General features: G+C 27.7%; 1 protein-coding gene across 1 annotated transcript; it reads right to left on the reverse strand.

Annotated features, from left to right (window-relative positions):
- Nucleotides 1-432: 432 nt before the first annotated feature.
- LOC132916989 (uncharacterized) lies at nt 433-1,951 on the reverse strand. The gene has a single exon (XM_060977480.1). It carries the CDS (start codon nt 1,757-1,759, stop codon nt 1,175-1,177), a length of 585 nt encoding a protein of 194 aa, XP_060833463.1. The 5' UTR covers nt 1,760-1,951; the 3' UTR covers nt 433-1,174.
- Between the last annotated feature and the right edge of the window lie 15,050 nt (nt 1,952-17,001).

Raw genomic sequence — 17,001 nt, forward strand, 5'->3', positions numbered from 1 at the left:
AAATAATATATAAGCATTTTCCTTCCTTACTTATAAAATCTTAACATGCCTATAAATTACAGGGTATCTCACAAGATTACGAGGATGTTTATTGTTTATGTAGCAAACTATATAGCAACTCAGTGGCCCAATTGCGTGCTCAGCTTTTTTGAAAGGGGGAATGCATTTTAGACTACTCCCAGACCACATTATAACCAAAAATAATATATACTCTTGCGTTTTAGTTAATTATAATAATAGGTCATTAATCGTGTGAAAGCTGTAAGAATAATTTGTATATTATTATTAAATATTATTATTATTACTTAATATTTATTAGTAATATCATGGCGTAAATTACTCAGTGATGGCAGTAAATATATGCTTTCATATATTTTCCTGTTATCGACCAACTTAACTAAAATGAACAAATAAAAATTACACAGAAAAAAATATAAAAACATGAATTTTTATTTTAATAATAAATTATGAGAAATAAATATACAAAAATAACTCAAAGCGGGGATATGATACTCCTCCCGCCATGAACACACTCCTGAAGCAAATTTAGGATAATGTAAAGTTTAAATACGTCCATTCAACATTCTTTACAAGTGAATCTTCACAGAACACTGTAGGACGTAGGTATACCATTTTGGCACTCTATACTTGGTCATGTATTTGCGTACGTAAGTATTAAACCTATACAATTGACAAATCGTATAAAAAACTTGATTCATTTTATGGTTCATTTAAGTTTAATGAGTCATCAAATCATGTTTAAAAGGGACCATATTATAATATAGCTGGCTAGTCCATATTTTTTTTTTAAATTTTGCTACTACACACAACCATTTTTTTTAGCACATCTAGACAGTAGAAAAACATCTTTTTAGGGTTGTAACTAGTAAACATAAACTTTATTTTGTCTATTTGTCATTAGCTACTGCACACAAAAATAGGGACTGGCTATTGATTAATTATATGTTTAGCGATTTTCATTGGAATCTGGTACTTATTGTGAACTTTAGTACATAGTACTTACATGTTATATGACACCTAGGTTGACTTGGGCTTTGATTCGACCGTACGAATAAAAATGCAAATTAAATAACTTAATTGATTAAGTGGACTAGTCGGTGTTTACAGAATAATATAAATTAAAAGGCGCGTAAAAAAATTAATATGGTGTTTTTTAAACCCTGTGCCTCTGTAGTGGTGGTGGCGCCGGTCGTCGCAACGAAGCAGCGATGGCTGTATCCGTCCTCTTGCGGCGTTGGTCTGTACCCTTTTGCGTCCCTTCCGACGACGTGTGGTGTTGCAGTGACGGCGGCTGCTGCTCACTCTGTCTCTCATTGTGGTAGTGCTGACGATCGCCATCTTCTTGGCGATGATTATGATGATGTTGGTGTTCGTGATAACCGTGGTTGACGTACTTGACCTTGGGCCGCGGGCCGAATACCATGTTGCGGATGGTCATGAAAATGGCTGCGTTCAGGGCCATGTTGTTGATCATTAGCGCTGACATGACCATCATTTTGAGGTTGGCCAGAACTATCGGCGCGAAGCCCAGTGCGATCAGCTGTGGTATCAGCATGTACGGGTTCAACATCATCTTCTTGAAGTGTCCACGACCTTCAGCCGGTACGGCGGTCTTCGTTGTCTGCAGTGCGACTACGTTGTCGTGCACGACCGGATCGGACTCAGCCACGGCGACGGCGATGAGCGTGAACGCAAGAACGGACGCTAGCGAACCCGCGACCGACCGCGAAGCGTTCATCGTATGCGTTGCGGCTACCTAAAAGACACTGACCAGCGGCGACGGAGGCGGCAGTGGCGATTGTGGCAGCGACGTCGACGGCGTTTTTGACCGCGATACTATAGCGTTATTATAGCGTGTCGATCCGTCCGGACGCCGCGAGCTGTGGCCGGTTTTCGCGAGCACCGGTTACCGGGTTGTAGAGAGGAGGCGCGGTGCATTCCATGCGCACAGCCCGTCGCCGATTGACCCACAAAACCGTTGACCGGCTTACCGTCGCCGCCGCCTTAGTCGTAGTCATGATAATGAGGGCACACCGCAACATATGACGACGGCTATAGCGTATGATTATATTAACATTATTTTCGACCCGTGTTGATGACTGGACCGGTTTAAAAAATAATCTTTTCGACTGTTTGTTGCCGCTTCCTCGGATACGCGTGAAAATATTGTCGCATATCGTAGTGCCTACCTATACTGATACTAAATAATAAATAATATAATAAAGTCTAAAAGTCTTATGTTTACTATATGTTTAGCATCTATAACTAACCACTGTATTGTTTATGACAATTTATTTTCATCTTCTTTTTTTCCAGATAAGATAATATTGGCAGTTGGCACAATTTGGATTAAATGTTTTAAATTTAAGTTCATAATTATGTATAGATCATAATTCATAAGCTATATGTTATAACCAATAAAAATAGATGATTCTATTATAAATTTGGGGGTGCTAATATGAAATATGAGGGTGCTAAGAAGCTCCAAGCACCTCCCCCCAAAATGTATGCTTTAATATCTTTAACTGAGATAAAATATCATTTTTTTGAATGAGAAACAGACTACAGAATAAAAGAGTGTTGATAATCTTCAATATTTTCAAAATATTATTGTGCTAACTGTACATACTGATATTTCATCGATTACGCTACAACATTTTTTTAGTAAAGAAAAAGGTGCATCAATTCCGATAATTTGAAGTTTTAAAAGCTTATATAACTAAAGGTGGAGCTAAGTATTATTTTTTATACCAAACTAATGTACTAAATACTAATTAATCGAACCGATTATGAAGTAAAAAATAAATAATCGTTTACACTAAATTAGTTTGGCATCATTATAAAAATTAATATTGTATAAGTAATAATAAAAAAATAACAATTCAACATTAAAACAATAATAATAATAATAAAAATAAGTATATGCAAGTTGGTACCGCTCTGCTAAATAGGTACATTAGATGTCGAGTGGAATTCGTTATTGAATAAATCATTATAATGGATTTTGTTAAATTTGAGTAAATTGATATATATCCTATTGTATACAATGAAAAACGATTCTGAGCGAATACCGTCTAAATGTTCGTAATCATGGTTACAAAACAATTTTAATAATAATATTGAATTTATGTGAAAATTCTCGCTTTTATTTTATTATTAGTTTTTCAATTATAAGTATAGTACTGTGAATTTTTAATTTTGACATCTTTAAAATATGAATTAGATCTAATTTGTTATCTAAAATCACCCTTAAAGTAAAAATTGAAACATTTTATCGACTACTTATCGACCTTATTGAGTACGCAAACACAAAAAAAAAAACAAATTATTATAAAATAAATCAATTTATCGATTAGCTTAGAATCTGGAAAAAAATATTATAAAAAGTTAAAAAAAAATGAACTTGTGTTATTATTTATATTTCATAATATTATAATGATTATTACATTTTAATTTTAATATTTAGATAATTCGTACATGCGATGTCCTGACTCCTGATACATTATTTTGTAGATAGATAATTAGGATTGGCCAACCTCGTCAACCTCTACTCACAACTCTTAACTCTTTACAAAAATTTGTTTAATTTTATTTTTAATTGCCATAACAAATAAAAATTATATTCACTGAAATAAAAATGGTAAATAGGTACCCAATTAGGTTAAAAATAAAAAGTCATCGTTTTTTTGTAGTTTTTCCTAACACGGCTGCATTTATAGATAAAAGTTAATAAACTGATGAGAAAATCGAAAATTACCTTTTAAACATGATAACAAGACAAATAAAAAACAACATTGAGTTGGTTGATATGCAAACTTGTTTCGCCCATAATCTAAATCAGCAAAATTAATCATAATTGATGAGTAATGGTAATTTTTTCCGCTGATTGAACATTATTTGGAATAGTAAATAAGAATTTTGTCGTGTCTTAAAAATTAGATATTGTTATATACTTTTATAACCATTTACCTGTTAATTATTTTATTGAATCTAAAATTTTCATTATGAAGTATTTAAATACTAAATACCTGTAATGTAGATAAATAATTTTAATTAATATCTATATTAATTAACAATATTGTTATAATAATGATTAATATTATCTGTAAAATTGTCTTTATTTTTCAAATAATTTAATTAGTGTTAATATATATATATATATATATAAATATAAGTTGATACTAGGATAGGTAATAGGAACTTTATGAAATCAATATAGCTATACATTTTTTAATTAGTTGCAGTGCCCATAATTATTAATTATTATAATTACTATTACTATTTTTGCCTTTATTGTAATTTTTAAATTTATCTAAATTGTATTCTTAGAAATAGAGCAGTAGATCATGTACATACTTGAGTTGATTGGTTTGGTTTAGATAAATGTTCAAATCTACCTTAAAGTAATAATTAAAATACAAAATTATACATCATAATTAGCTTACTAACTCTACTGTAGTACAAGTAAAAATATTACTAAGGAATTGTTTAAATAATTATTGTTCCTTGGTCCTCTTAAAGTGTGGGTTATGTGATTTTTAGTCTTTACTATGTAGTATGATGACAATTTATTATAAAAATGAATCATTAAATGTATGAAAATAAGTATTAATTAATACATTTAATTAAATTTACAAAATATTTATCAAGCACATGGGGGAGGAGCGATATTTTCTCCCCAACTATAAAATGGAGAAATTTCTTTTTGACCTCCTGGTTTTTAGATTACGATTATGCACTTAACTTCTAAATATAATTTAATATATATTACCCGCTAAACCTTTTAATATTTTTTTGGCATGGAATATTATTCATATTATGTTATGAGTTTATGACTAATGAATATTTTATTTTATTTTTATTTTTAATAATACTAATGAATTCTTTGTATTATATAGAGATAAAATAAATAGCACTATATTGGTGCACTATAATAATAATTATAGTACGAGCTCAGTGGTGGTCAAACAATGGGAGGGATAATGAAGGAGAATAGAAAAGACCCCCATGAACTTTTTTTAAATATTTATAAAAATGTATATATGATGTATGCATAGTGTTTCCCAACTTGTGGTGGGGGCGTGTAAACATTGCTGGGGAGGCGCAAGCAATCATTATGAAGTAAAATTTTATTAATTAAATTATTTTTATTTTACAATGTAGGGAAAAAATCAAAAATGAATAAAAAAAGGTGATGATTTTTTGTAATTTATAAGAGGGGGGCGCGAGACTTTTTAAAACCTAGAAATGGGACGTAGAATAGAAGAGGTTGGGAACCACTGGTATATAATATATTACATTTTTTTTTTTACTATATTATATCCTAATACACTGTGTAATGTGTATGGTTTATTATTATCTATTTTTTATGGACTCATGTCTCATATCTAAGAACTAGACTATTATTATTATTTATTATTGGTATTTAGTTGTCTATTACGGGGATTTACCCCGTTCGATGATCGAGAATGTTCAATAACTACAATATCATCAATGACCGTGACAACACATGTGGGTCCTCTTAATACGTTTATAATTTTGTAAATAAAGTTTGTATTTACCATAATTTAAAAAATGGATATTAGGTATAACCATAAGTTGTATTTTTAATGATAAATAGAGCATTTTAAAAAATCAGCCACATCTATGACAAAATCATTTTACCACCGCTCACTGACTTGGCTTAGGATAACTGAGAAATTAACAGGATGGCCGATTAACATGGAATCACTTATTTATTGGTGATAGATTTAACGTGAACGCTATGTATTCTATTATTTTAATATATAAGTTAGGAATTATAATGTATTGTCAGTTGCTACATGACCACATTTAATAAACGGAAAAAAAAACCAAGAGATAAAAAAACCATGAAAATAAAAACCAACATTTTATATTTTGCTATATGTTATATTTCACATAAGAAATAATAGTTTTAATTTTTTAATCAAAAATTTAGATCATCAATTCAACTACCCAGGAGTTAGATTTATTGAATACTTTCGTAACAAAATTTGTAAACTTTGAATAATTAAAAAATATATATATATAAAAAGTAGCTTAACTTTGTTATACTATGTTTTGGAAGTAGTGTTTCCGTTTTGAGAAAATTTAGGTAACATGCTAACATCATTCAATTAACATCTTATATCTTATATCTTTGTACCTATATATGACTATAGTATATATATAAGTATATAGCTATAAAAGTACTATAGAGGCATAGAACTACCATTAAGATAAAAAGCGTATCTACGACATCTACGTTATTCATTACAAATTTTGTCTTATTTAGACTGTTAAGATAATACAGGCACATGTGCATCATTTTATTGTAGGTATTATACCCAGTGGGGCTAGTAACAGGCACGTATACAGGGGCGGTGGGAGGGGGTTAACCTCCCCGTATACGTTGTATACGTGCCTGGCTAGTTATTTTATAGATTATTTAGTTGTTACACAGTGTAATTTAACATGGGAAATCGAATAAGTGTTATCGAAAGGTCGTATTTAAAGTGGTTTAAACTTTTAATTTGTCATTTACAAGTTTTTCAAATTTATTTTGTGTTTAATTATGGAAATAATTACCTCTAATAAAGGAAAAGACAAAGTAACGTTTAAAGGCCATAATATATGTTCGTTATGAAACACGCGAGAAAAAAATATTCGACTGATCAATTTTTATTATTATTATTTTTACTTTATTCGACTGATAAAATTATGAATCTTATAATTTTTTTAAACTTATAACTTATCCTGATTTTTTGTCAACTTTTAAAATATAGCAAAATATAAAAATTTGGTTTTTATTTTCGTGGTTTTTTTTCTTTGGATTTTTTTTTGTTTTATTTTTCCGTCTACCCTAAAATTATGCAGTAGTTGACTGTTTGATTGTAGGCAACTCGTTACTTAGGTATATTTATTATAATCATAATATTCAAAATTCATAATCAATTTAAGAATTTTTGAATAATTTCTACAATTATTTAAAACATTGAGAATTTTACATTATGACGATATGTAAATATCCCTACCTGACTGCAAACGAGTTGTGTCCAAAATACTGAATTGTGTCACGCAGATGTTTTTGGGTTACATGAATTGATGAATTTGACTATTAAAAAATTAAAAGTATGTTATATATTATAATATTTTACATGAAAAATGAGAAAGTTCGTATAAAAAGTCATATTATTATAGTTAAAACTTAAAACAGATTTAAATTTTTTTACTTTGATTAACGAAATGACATATTTTATTCTTGTGAAAAATATTGATTTGAATTTATTAATATACAACTTGTGTAAAACTTTATAAAACATTTGTGAATCAATTCGTGTATCCCTCTTTTATTACTGGGACACAACTCGTGTATGAGAAATTTCGTCGGAACACAACTCGTTAACTGCGCCATACCTATATATACAGACCTAAAAACGATAATTAATTTTATTGATCTAATATGTTGATCGATAATTACATATATTTCATGTTATTTATGAATTTATTATTATGATAACATAATATGACTGTAACATTTGTTAAAGATTTTTGGTATGAAAACTAAAAATTGCACATATTTATAAGAATATTGTCCGATGGCGTGAAAAGTTGATTAGGTACCTAGTTATTTAATGGTTCAATAAAATTTAATTGACCAATTATGAATCACTAGAATAAGTTTAAAGAATTATTAGCTTACTATTGGTTCATTAAATGCTTAGTGGTTGTACATGCGACTCGGTAGGTATCTGGCTATATACTATAGATTTATGGCAGGAAAATTCATCGATGGTTTATACGTGCCACGATATAATATTAACTTAAAATGACAGAGTAATGTAATCTGCGTTACTGCCGTTACTCAACTATTTTAAAGTATCTATATTTTTCTGGGACGCTCGCTATATTATATATGTAGGTATACTGTATCCGTATACGAAAACAACGTATGATACAAGTTTATTCGATCAATTGTAATTAAGCGCCGGCGGACTAAAATGAAGGTCGATTTGTTTAATGCGAGAAATCAGTTCATTTTTTAATGGAGTTATTTAAATATGTCATGACTCATGAGGATCTGGTATAGATAAATACAGCCTAAATACACCTATATGTTTATTAACCGTATATTATTGCAGGTGTCTCAATTTCTTAAAAACCATTACAACACTCACTACACAACGATCATAGGATACAAAGTATCTTATAGTAAATATATATAAGAGGTATAATTATTTTTTTTCGTATTAAAAATCACAGTTCTTTTATTATAAATAGGGCTAGACTTGATACGCATATCAACATGTATTTAGATAGGTATTTCTTTCCGGCATTCTAGTAGAGTTTTGGTTTGTAATCATAGTAATTAATAATTTCAATATTTTATTTTATTCTGTAATGCATTGTGTCATTGCAGGCAATTGGCATAATAATATATATAAGTCAAATATATCTAAATAATTTGAAATAATAAAAAAAACCATTAATTTGTGATTTTAGAATAAGAATAAAAATAATTCCCTAATGCTAAGTTAAATTACATAGTAAATAATAGACACCCACTTCTAATATCACATTGTCATTTTTAAAATGTCTGTAAATGTTGAAACATACTAATACAATCGTATACAATCGTAGATTATTTAAATAAGAACATTTGATGGTAAATATTGTTGTTTCATGTAATTGATTTTATTCATAAATAAAAAATAATAATATCATATATATATATACGCTAAAGTATATAAATTTAAAATATTTTTTTTCAAATGCATTTAAATTGTATATTTTTTTCATATTTTGAACAAATTTAATACATACTAAATAGTGAATACATATACTATTGTGTATAAAATATAATTTTTTATAATTTTATTTTCTTCTTTTATATTTCGTTTTTAACCATTTACCATAGTTGTATGATGTAATGACTATTATAACGTATACACGTCATATTAACTTACTATGTACATACTTATCTATTCTAATAGTTTATATATTTCCTGTCTCTAATGATAATGAATGTTAATAATTAATTAGATCATTTTTTAAACTTCTTTTTACATTCTAATTTGTATGGATATATAAATGTAATGTTTATACTGTTCAGTACCGTTACTAGGAATAGTTATAAAGAATATGAAAGTTGTTACAAAATATAGATCATATAAATATTCAATATTATATTAGTTTTATTTTCTTAATATGTAATTCCAATAACCAGCATATACAAATCTATATTTTGCTGTTTTTATCGTGACATTAATATATATACTTTTTTAACGAAGTACAAAAATAAAAATATGCTTGTGTACATTCCCATGACGTGGTTTTCAAGGAAAAATATAATGTATCTTTTTTCATTAAAATGTAACATTTACAATCTGTACATGAAAATACAAAATAAAGAAATGTTAGCAAGAAAAAGAAATTATAAAAAAAATGACTGAAAATTAAGAGCATGGAAGCTATTTACCGAAAGTACCTTTATTAGAAGTTTTCAACTAGATAGAAGATAGAATAGATAGATATTAATCTTATCAAAATAAAAGATTGCTACACAAACGTATTTTGAGACGTCGTGGTGGGAAGAATATTTTTCCGTTATGATTATATACAAACACATAATTAGGTAATTACTTAAATTGACGAGTCCATTAGTAAAGTTTATAATGTTTATATACTAATGGAAAAATGATAAATTATAAACTAGGCATACAACGTTCTAATAAAAATTGCTATCGTGTATAATTTTTCTACGCTTTTGCTTGACAATTGATTATAATTGTTATATAGGTATATAATCATCGGCGTAACTAGGGGGGATTTAGCGGGGCTTAGCCCCCTGTATTTGTATTTAACCCCCTATAAGGTTTTACTTTTTAGTCTCAATTAGCCTTCAAATTATTTTTAACTTTGGTTTTCTAGAACTCTAGCCCTTTTAAATATTAAAGCTAGTTAACGCCCATGTATATAATAGGTACTAAATAAATAAATTGATAATAGTAATAATTGTAATTATAGAGCAAATGCACGATTGGGCTTATTATCATAGTGATGAAAGGATTTCGATGAGCGTATCACATATTATTGAAAGTTAAATGTAATGTCTTATGTTTGTTGTAATGTAATGTGGGTGTTTTATGAAACACACAATATATAATACTTATGTTTATATAGTAAAGAGTTATATATTACTTATGTTTACTTAAATTGTCAATAACGTATTACTGTGTCATTAATTAATTTGGCATTTATATATTATGATTATAACTATATACAAATCTATATAACCATTATAGAAACTATAATGGCCTTATGTGACAATAGTTATCGATATTAGGATTTTTCTCATTTTGACCTACAACTGTGTCGCGAAGGTCTTTTACTCAATACGTCATTTCAGAATTTGGAATGGAATGGAAACAAATGTTTTAATACCCATCTATAATCTAAGGTCATCACATGGTATAGGTGATCTTAAATTTAAAAAAGGAGAAAGTGGGTTACCTAACCCTGCTGTCGTAGCAACTGATTTCAACTCAAAGTCTCACAAATGTGGTTACTCAAAGGAAGACGAAAATTGCAAAGCGCTAGGCGATCTCTCAGTTTATCTTGGAGTGGTAGTGTGGAACTTTGGCAATAAGTTAATGTTTGTAGGGAGGCGTCAGTTTCACGTTAACCTTATGTTTATGTCAAAATCCGCACCAAGCCAGATGGCTGGTCATTTATAGAGGAGAAATCTATGAATTTCCATAAACATATAGTGTATAGTCGTGGTATACCGGTATGCCTAGGATCCGGCCTCAGGCGCGGGTTCAAAACTAATAGGCGTAAAAGAAACTTGACCAATCGAAGCTTGTCGAGGCATTCAAGCACAGATCTTATCTAATAGTGACTTCAGCGAAAGAAAAATACCTATAAACTAAGCTAATTGATAGTGGTATGCGACACCAGCATGTCAAAGGAAACATGCAACGAAAATTGCTGTCACGCGTGACATAGTGAAGCGAGAAAAATAAAAACTATTGCAAGAGGAAAAAAATTGGAGAAATGAACTCCGTGTGGAAAAAGAGGCTTTTATAGTAGAGAACGGAAGACTCTGTCCTGAGGCATCCTAGCAGTAAAGGAGGAAACGTATAAGAAAATTTGTGATCTGATGAACAGCGATTTGTGGGGACTTCCGTAGAAAATCGTAGTAAAAAACTCAAACAAAAGAAGACAATCCCGGGAATCGAACTGCTGAGACCACTAGATAGCATTGTTAGCGCGCTATTCTCGTCTAGACCTACAGCGGCAAGAGCACCATACACCGTAAGAACTTGGAGCATGCTTGGTTCTTATCTAATGAAGTGGCAGCTACAATGATATGATAGCCAAACGACAAGGTATCGGGGCCAGACAGCATCCCCAACGAAGTATTGAAGGCGGTGGTCAAGCTACACTCGAATCGCTTCGCCTCGATGTACAATGACTGCATCCGTAGCTCATTCTACTTATAAGAATGGAAACTGCACGCTTCATACTTTTATACAAGCTGGGAAAGGTGCGGGACAAACCATCAGCCTATCAACCTATAGTTACTTTATGTATGCCGAACTTAATCGGAAAACTATTTGAAAAGCTGCTTATTACAGGCAAGCTTCAAGATCGCCTCTTATCCTCTGGGAATGTCGCAGAAAACCAATACAGTGTCAAGGCTGGGAAATCGATGTTGGAAGCGATATTAAGAGTAAGGCCACTAATACGAGCGTATTTAATTTGCGCCAAAAACAACCCGAAGAAAAAAATATTTACTTATGCAATTTGCGCCATTTTTAAATAACTAAACAATTTTTTTTAGAAATTAAGATATTAATGTATTTTTAATCATTGTTCAATCAAGTTAATTTTAATAGTTATACATTTCTTGAAAATTATTTTAAAAAGTATTAAATATAAGTACCTATAATTCCTGTAGTTAAAAAAACATATACAAACCAGTCATATTAGTATACGTATTACTCATATTATATAACTATAAATAAATGTATACAAAAATAAAATAACTAAAAAATTATATTTACAGATTAACATATTATTGTATTTTTAATTATGGATTAATCAAGTTTATTATAATAGTTATACATATCTAGAAAATTATTAAAAGTAATTAAAAAGAAGTATAATTCCAATGTATAAAATCCAGCCATATTATAGTTATAATTTTATAAATAAATGTATATAAGTATACTTTCATTTCAACAATTGAAGTTAAAAATGTGACGCAGTTACATATTCTATTTTGTTTTCTGTCGTGGCGAAAATTACTGAAATTAATTTTTAAATACATGTTATATTTTTATATTTTGACACAAATTACAAACGTACTTAAATTTACCTATTGGTGGCACACATTACAGGTAATAAAATTGGCGCAAAATACCATCTCCCACTAATACAGGAGGTAAACGGTCGTAGCCAAGCGTAGTATTGTTATTACATCATGTTCGTGCGCAATTCACTGGGCATGCTGACCCTCGATGTTAAGAATGTATTACCCGAAAGAGCTAAGGAGTATGATCAAATAAAAAATGATATACGTTAATAATACAATTTTTACAAATATTATAATTATAATAAATCAATTCCTCAAAATGTATGAACACTATGCAAATTTTTTTCTTTAAATTCATACCACATCTTATAATCCAATTTTATTCGTTTTTTTTCGTCTCTATGTCTTGGTTTTATTCACTTGTATTAATTAAAATTTTGTTTTATTATTGGGCTTATTGGAGGGTGAGATGAACAAAATTGAGAATTAAAGTGTTTATGAAATGATTTAATACAATTTATAGTACGATATAATTCAGATGGAAATTTAGCCTAAATTGATACTAGAAATATACATTTTTCCATGACATATTAATATTATAATTATCAAATAAGTAATTAGAAAATTCGGAAAAATATGTCTAGTATTTACATGCTTTTCTTTTATACCACCCTTGAAGTTCATAAACTAAACTATCTCCAGTTTTCGTCTCATGGTTATGAATATTTTTAATTTCGGTTATCTTTGTTTTTAAATCGTCAGTTTTGATATATTATGAAATATGCGTTACATATGACAATTTTTTTCACGTGATTTAAAAAAAAAAAACCAACTAAATAACTTTTTTTTTACTAGAATTATATAGTTTTATTAAGTTATATTATTACTTAGGAGTACTCACTTGAACATGTACTTACGAAACTTACGAAACACAAAAATTACAATTGATAAATGCATCATACAATTTTCTTTATTGATTGGTATTTTACAAGATTGATTAACACAAGTAACGTCAATAGATAAGATATTATTTTAGATTTTATAGCTACCCAATAAACAGCAATATTTCAGATTTCCGCTTATTTTAAATTTGGCGCATATTATGGGCTACGATAAATGGATTCCGGTGCAAATGGGTTGAACCATTTATATATAGTTTTAAATACCTGTATAAGTACCTACAAGTTTTTTGAAAATGGCACAATTGTGAAAGTGCTTTCTTAAATAGGTACCTTGTTTTATCTACAAAACAAGAATATTTAAGGTGTATATATACAAAATATACATGTTAATGAATTTATTATAAAATGTATTTTGATAAATTTTAAATATCATAATACGAATAAATATATAAACTTTTAAAAGTATAGTTAACAAAACCTATAAGTAAATATATTATGCGCAATTACCATGGTATAATATTTGTGATGCATTTTGTTGTATACGTTTTTATTATTTTCAAAACAATATGATGAAAATTAACATTTAAAGTTTTAATTCAGTATTAATTCAATAATAGTTTATAATACAAAGTTGGTACATATTTTTTTTAGATCCTATTGCATAAATATCTATGAGAAAAAACTGCTATAATAAAAAAAAACTGAACAGTGGGTAATTTAAAAGTATATTTTACTTATTAATTTATTACAATATAATCTTTTCTATTTAAAATACTAAGTATTTAAATTGTACATAAAATCTATCAGTCTGCCAATAATAGTGTTTGATATACAGTTGGTAATCCTTTTATTTAAATTTAAAGCATGACTTCAAAATATACAAAGGTCATTAACGATTAGCCCTATTATTTCAATAACATGGTGATTATAGTTTTATAGGTATGCACGTAACTACAATTCTTTATATCTAATTTATTAATTTAAATCTGTTATTTAGTATTGATATGAACAATATAAGGTATATATTATAAGTAGTATAATATATTTCATAATTATATTTATTTAATATTTTGTTTTTTTTATTTCATTGTTACAAATTACGGCTAGGTTGCTTAATGTTGATGGTGTATTTAATAAAAAAAGAAGATAAAATGTTCTCTGCTATTATAGGTATACGGCAATAATAAGTTTACTGTGAATATTAACTTACGCATACGCAGTAATGGCTGCCGCTTTTCTAAAATTAAAATTAAAAAACTAAAAATTCTCCAAAATTAATTTCCGAAAATAGCACTATGGTTTATACAAACTTTATAACTGCGTAATGGCACGATATTGCCTTACCTATCAACATGGATAATTAATCAATACCAAATTTTCCTCAATAACTTAATTAAAATCAAAGGGGCTCTTCATCATAAAATCGAAGAAAAAATCTAAGCCACATTAACCTAAAGACATCTTTAGAATAACAAAGTACCCTCCCGCGTTAGTTTTATAAATCCACGCTTGCGAATGAATCTTAATAGCGTATTCAGTTATAGTCTTATAGATATACGTAAATAGCAGGGTTGGTGAACTTACGACACGCGAAACAAAGTGATACGTTTGTCAAATTTCAATGATACGCAAAAATATTGAAATAATTAAAAATTATGCTATTTATAACATTTTGGTTATAAGAAATTCAAAAAAACAAATTGTATACATTTTAAAATTTACAATTACAAAATATGTGTACATACTTAATAAAATTATATAGTAAATCTGTAACTTTATTTTTAGAAAATATAATTTCCTTTGGACACGTGAAAATTTTCAAACCTTGATTGGAAAAATTTGAAACTACCCAAAAAAGCTTGGCGCCACCTCTCATAAATACACGACCGTCGGTCATATAGTGGCATAGTATTTAGGCTTTTTCCATCCTTGATTCACATTTTTCTCGCATCAATTCTCATGATATTGTAGGTATATTATTATTATGTTTAAAATAATTTATTAGTTATTCTTCTGTTTTTTTTCTAGATGTCAATAAAAAATAATTTGTAGGGAAAAAATTCTTTGAAATGTTATACAAGATCTCAAATAAGTGGTTCTTATATCTGTATAAAATTATTAAAATTCACAGGCACACTTTTTATTTTAAATGCATTTGAAATTTAAATTTCTACAAAATTCATCAAAATCACAAAAGTTACAAACAAGAATTTTGTAGTAAATATACATCAAATCTTAAATTTTAAATATTAATAGCTTAGGTTTTTTAATTTAATACAATGTTCCTAATAAGTATTTCATATTAAAATTAAAAATTATTAAAAATATAGAAACACAACTATTTTTTCTTTTTAGATATTTGTAGTTTAGACTTTTTAAATTGGAAAACAAGAATTTTTATGCTAATTGGCAAAATTGATTGATTTCTTTATTTATTATTCAAAAACGAACTGCATAAGAAATTAGAAATTTTTACTAAATATTTATTTTTATTTTATATGGTGTAATTTTCAATATTTTTTCTCTTTTTAAACTATTTATTAACAATTAAAATTTTCGATTTGTTTTTAGTTTTTATTTTTTAATTACCAATAAAGCTTGATAATTGAATACAAGATTTGTTATAAATTACAATTTTGTTATAGAAACAAAAAAAAATTAAGCGTAAATCTATAAAAAAGAAAGTTATAGGTAGTACTATTTTAACGAATTAGTTAAACATTCATAAGATTTTTAATATTCATACCTTAACAATTTAATACAAGGTTCTGTATTCCAATTTATATTTAAAAAAAATTCTATTGGAAAATCAAATTAAAGTTTTATGAACGTTTGAATTTTAAATTTTTACGACAACGCATATTCACCTGTAAAATAACGACTTTTGTTGTTTTACTGTAATTCTTGAAGGAATAACCGTAAATGCTTTAAATTTTCATTAAATGTTATATTATAATTTTATATACATGGTAAAATGCTCAAAATATTTTAATTAATTTTGAGATATTTTTTTAATTTTTTTTTCTATAAATATCAATACAAATATTTTCGATTTGAACATTCATACATAATTTCATGTAACTATGTATATATAAGTGGTGGACCATTTTTTTATAAGTATTTTAAATTCATATTTTGACAAAATTCGTTAAAATTAAGAAAATTTGCAAATCATTTGTAATCAACGAGTTATAAAACGATGATTTTTTATAGCTAAGACTTGAAAATGCAACCATTTTCACTGTTTATTATCTTATCATTTACTATGTATTATATTTCCACTACAACAATTATTATAAGATGTTATATATTATATATGTTATAGCCAAGCATATAATAAGGAAATGATTGGCTGAGAAAATCGTAAAAATTAAGTAAAAACTAAAGTAAAACTTTATAAAAGGTAATATTAATTATTATATCAAAGTGCTTATGATTTTATGGCAGCCGATTAATAATAAAAAATATATTTGATATTGAAAATTTTGCCTTATGATTTACAAACGGTTTTAAAATATATTTTAACATAAATTTTATTTTGTTATAGTTAATTTTTTTAAGCTTAATAACGATAGATACAGGCATGTAGCGTAAAGGTACAAACTTCAAAGAATGGATTTTTAGTGTTGGAAATGTTGGAATATATATAATAGATATAGAGTTTACAATATTATTTTTGACACTTTAAACTCTCTGTATAATATGTTATAATATAATAATATATTGTTATTTAATAATATTATGTTTGATTCTTATATA

Source organism: Rhopalosiphum padi, chromosome 1, assembly GCF_020882245.1.
Source record: "Rhopalosiphum padi isolate XX-2018 chromosome 1, ASM2088224v1, whole genome shotgun sequence".
NCBI classification, from domain to species: domain Eukaryota; kingdom Metazoa; phylum Arthropoda; class Insecta; order Hemiptera; family Aphididae; genus Rhopalosiphum; species Rhopalosiphum padi.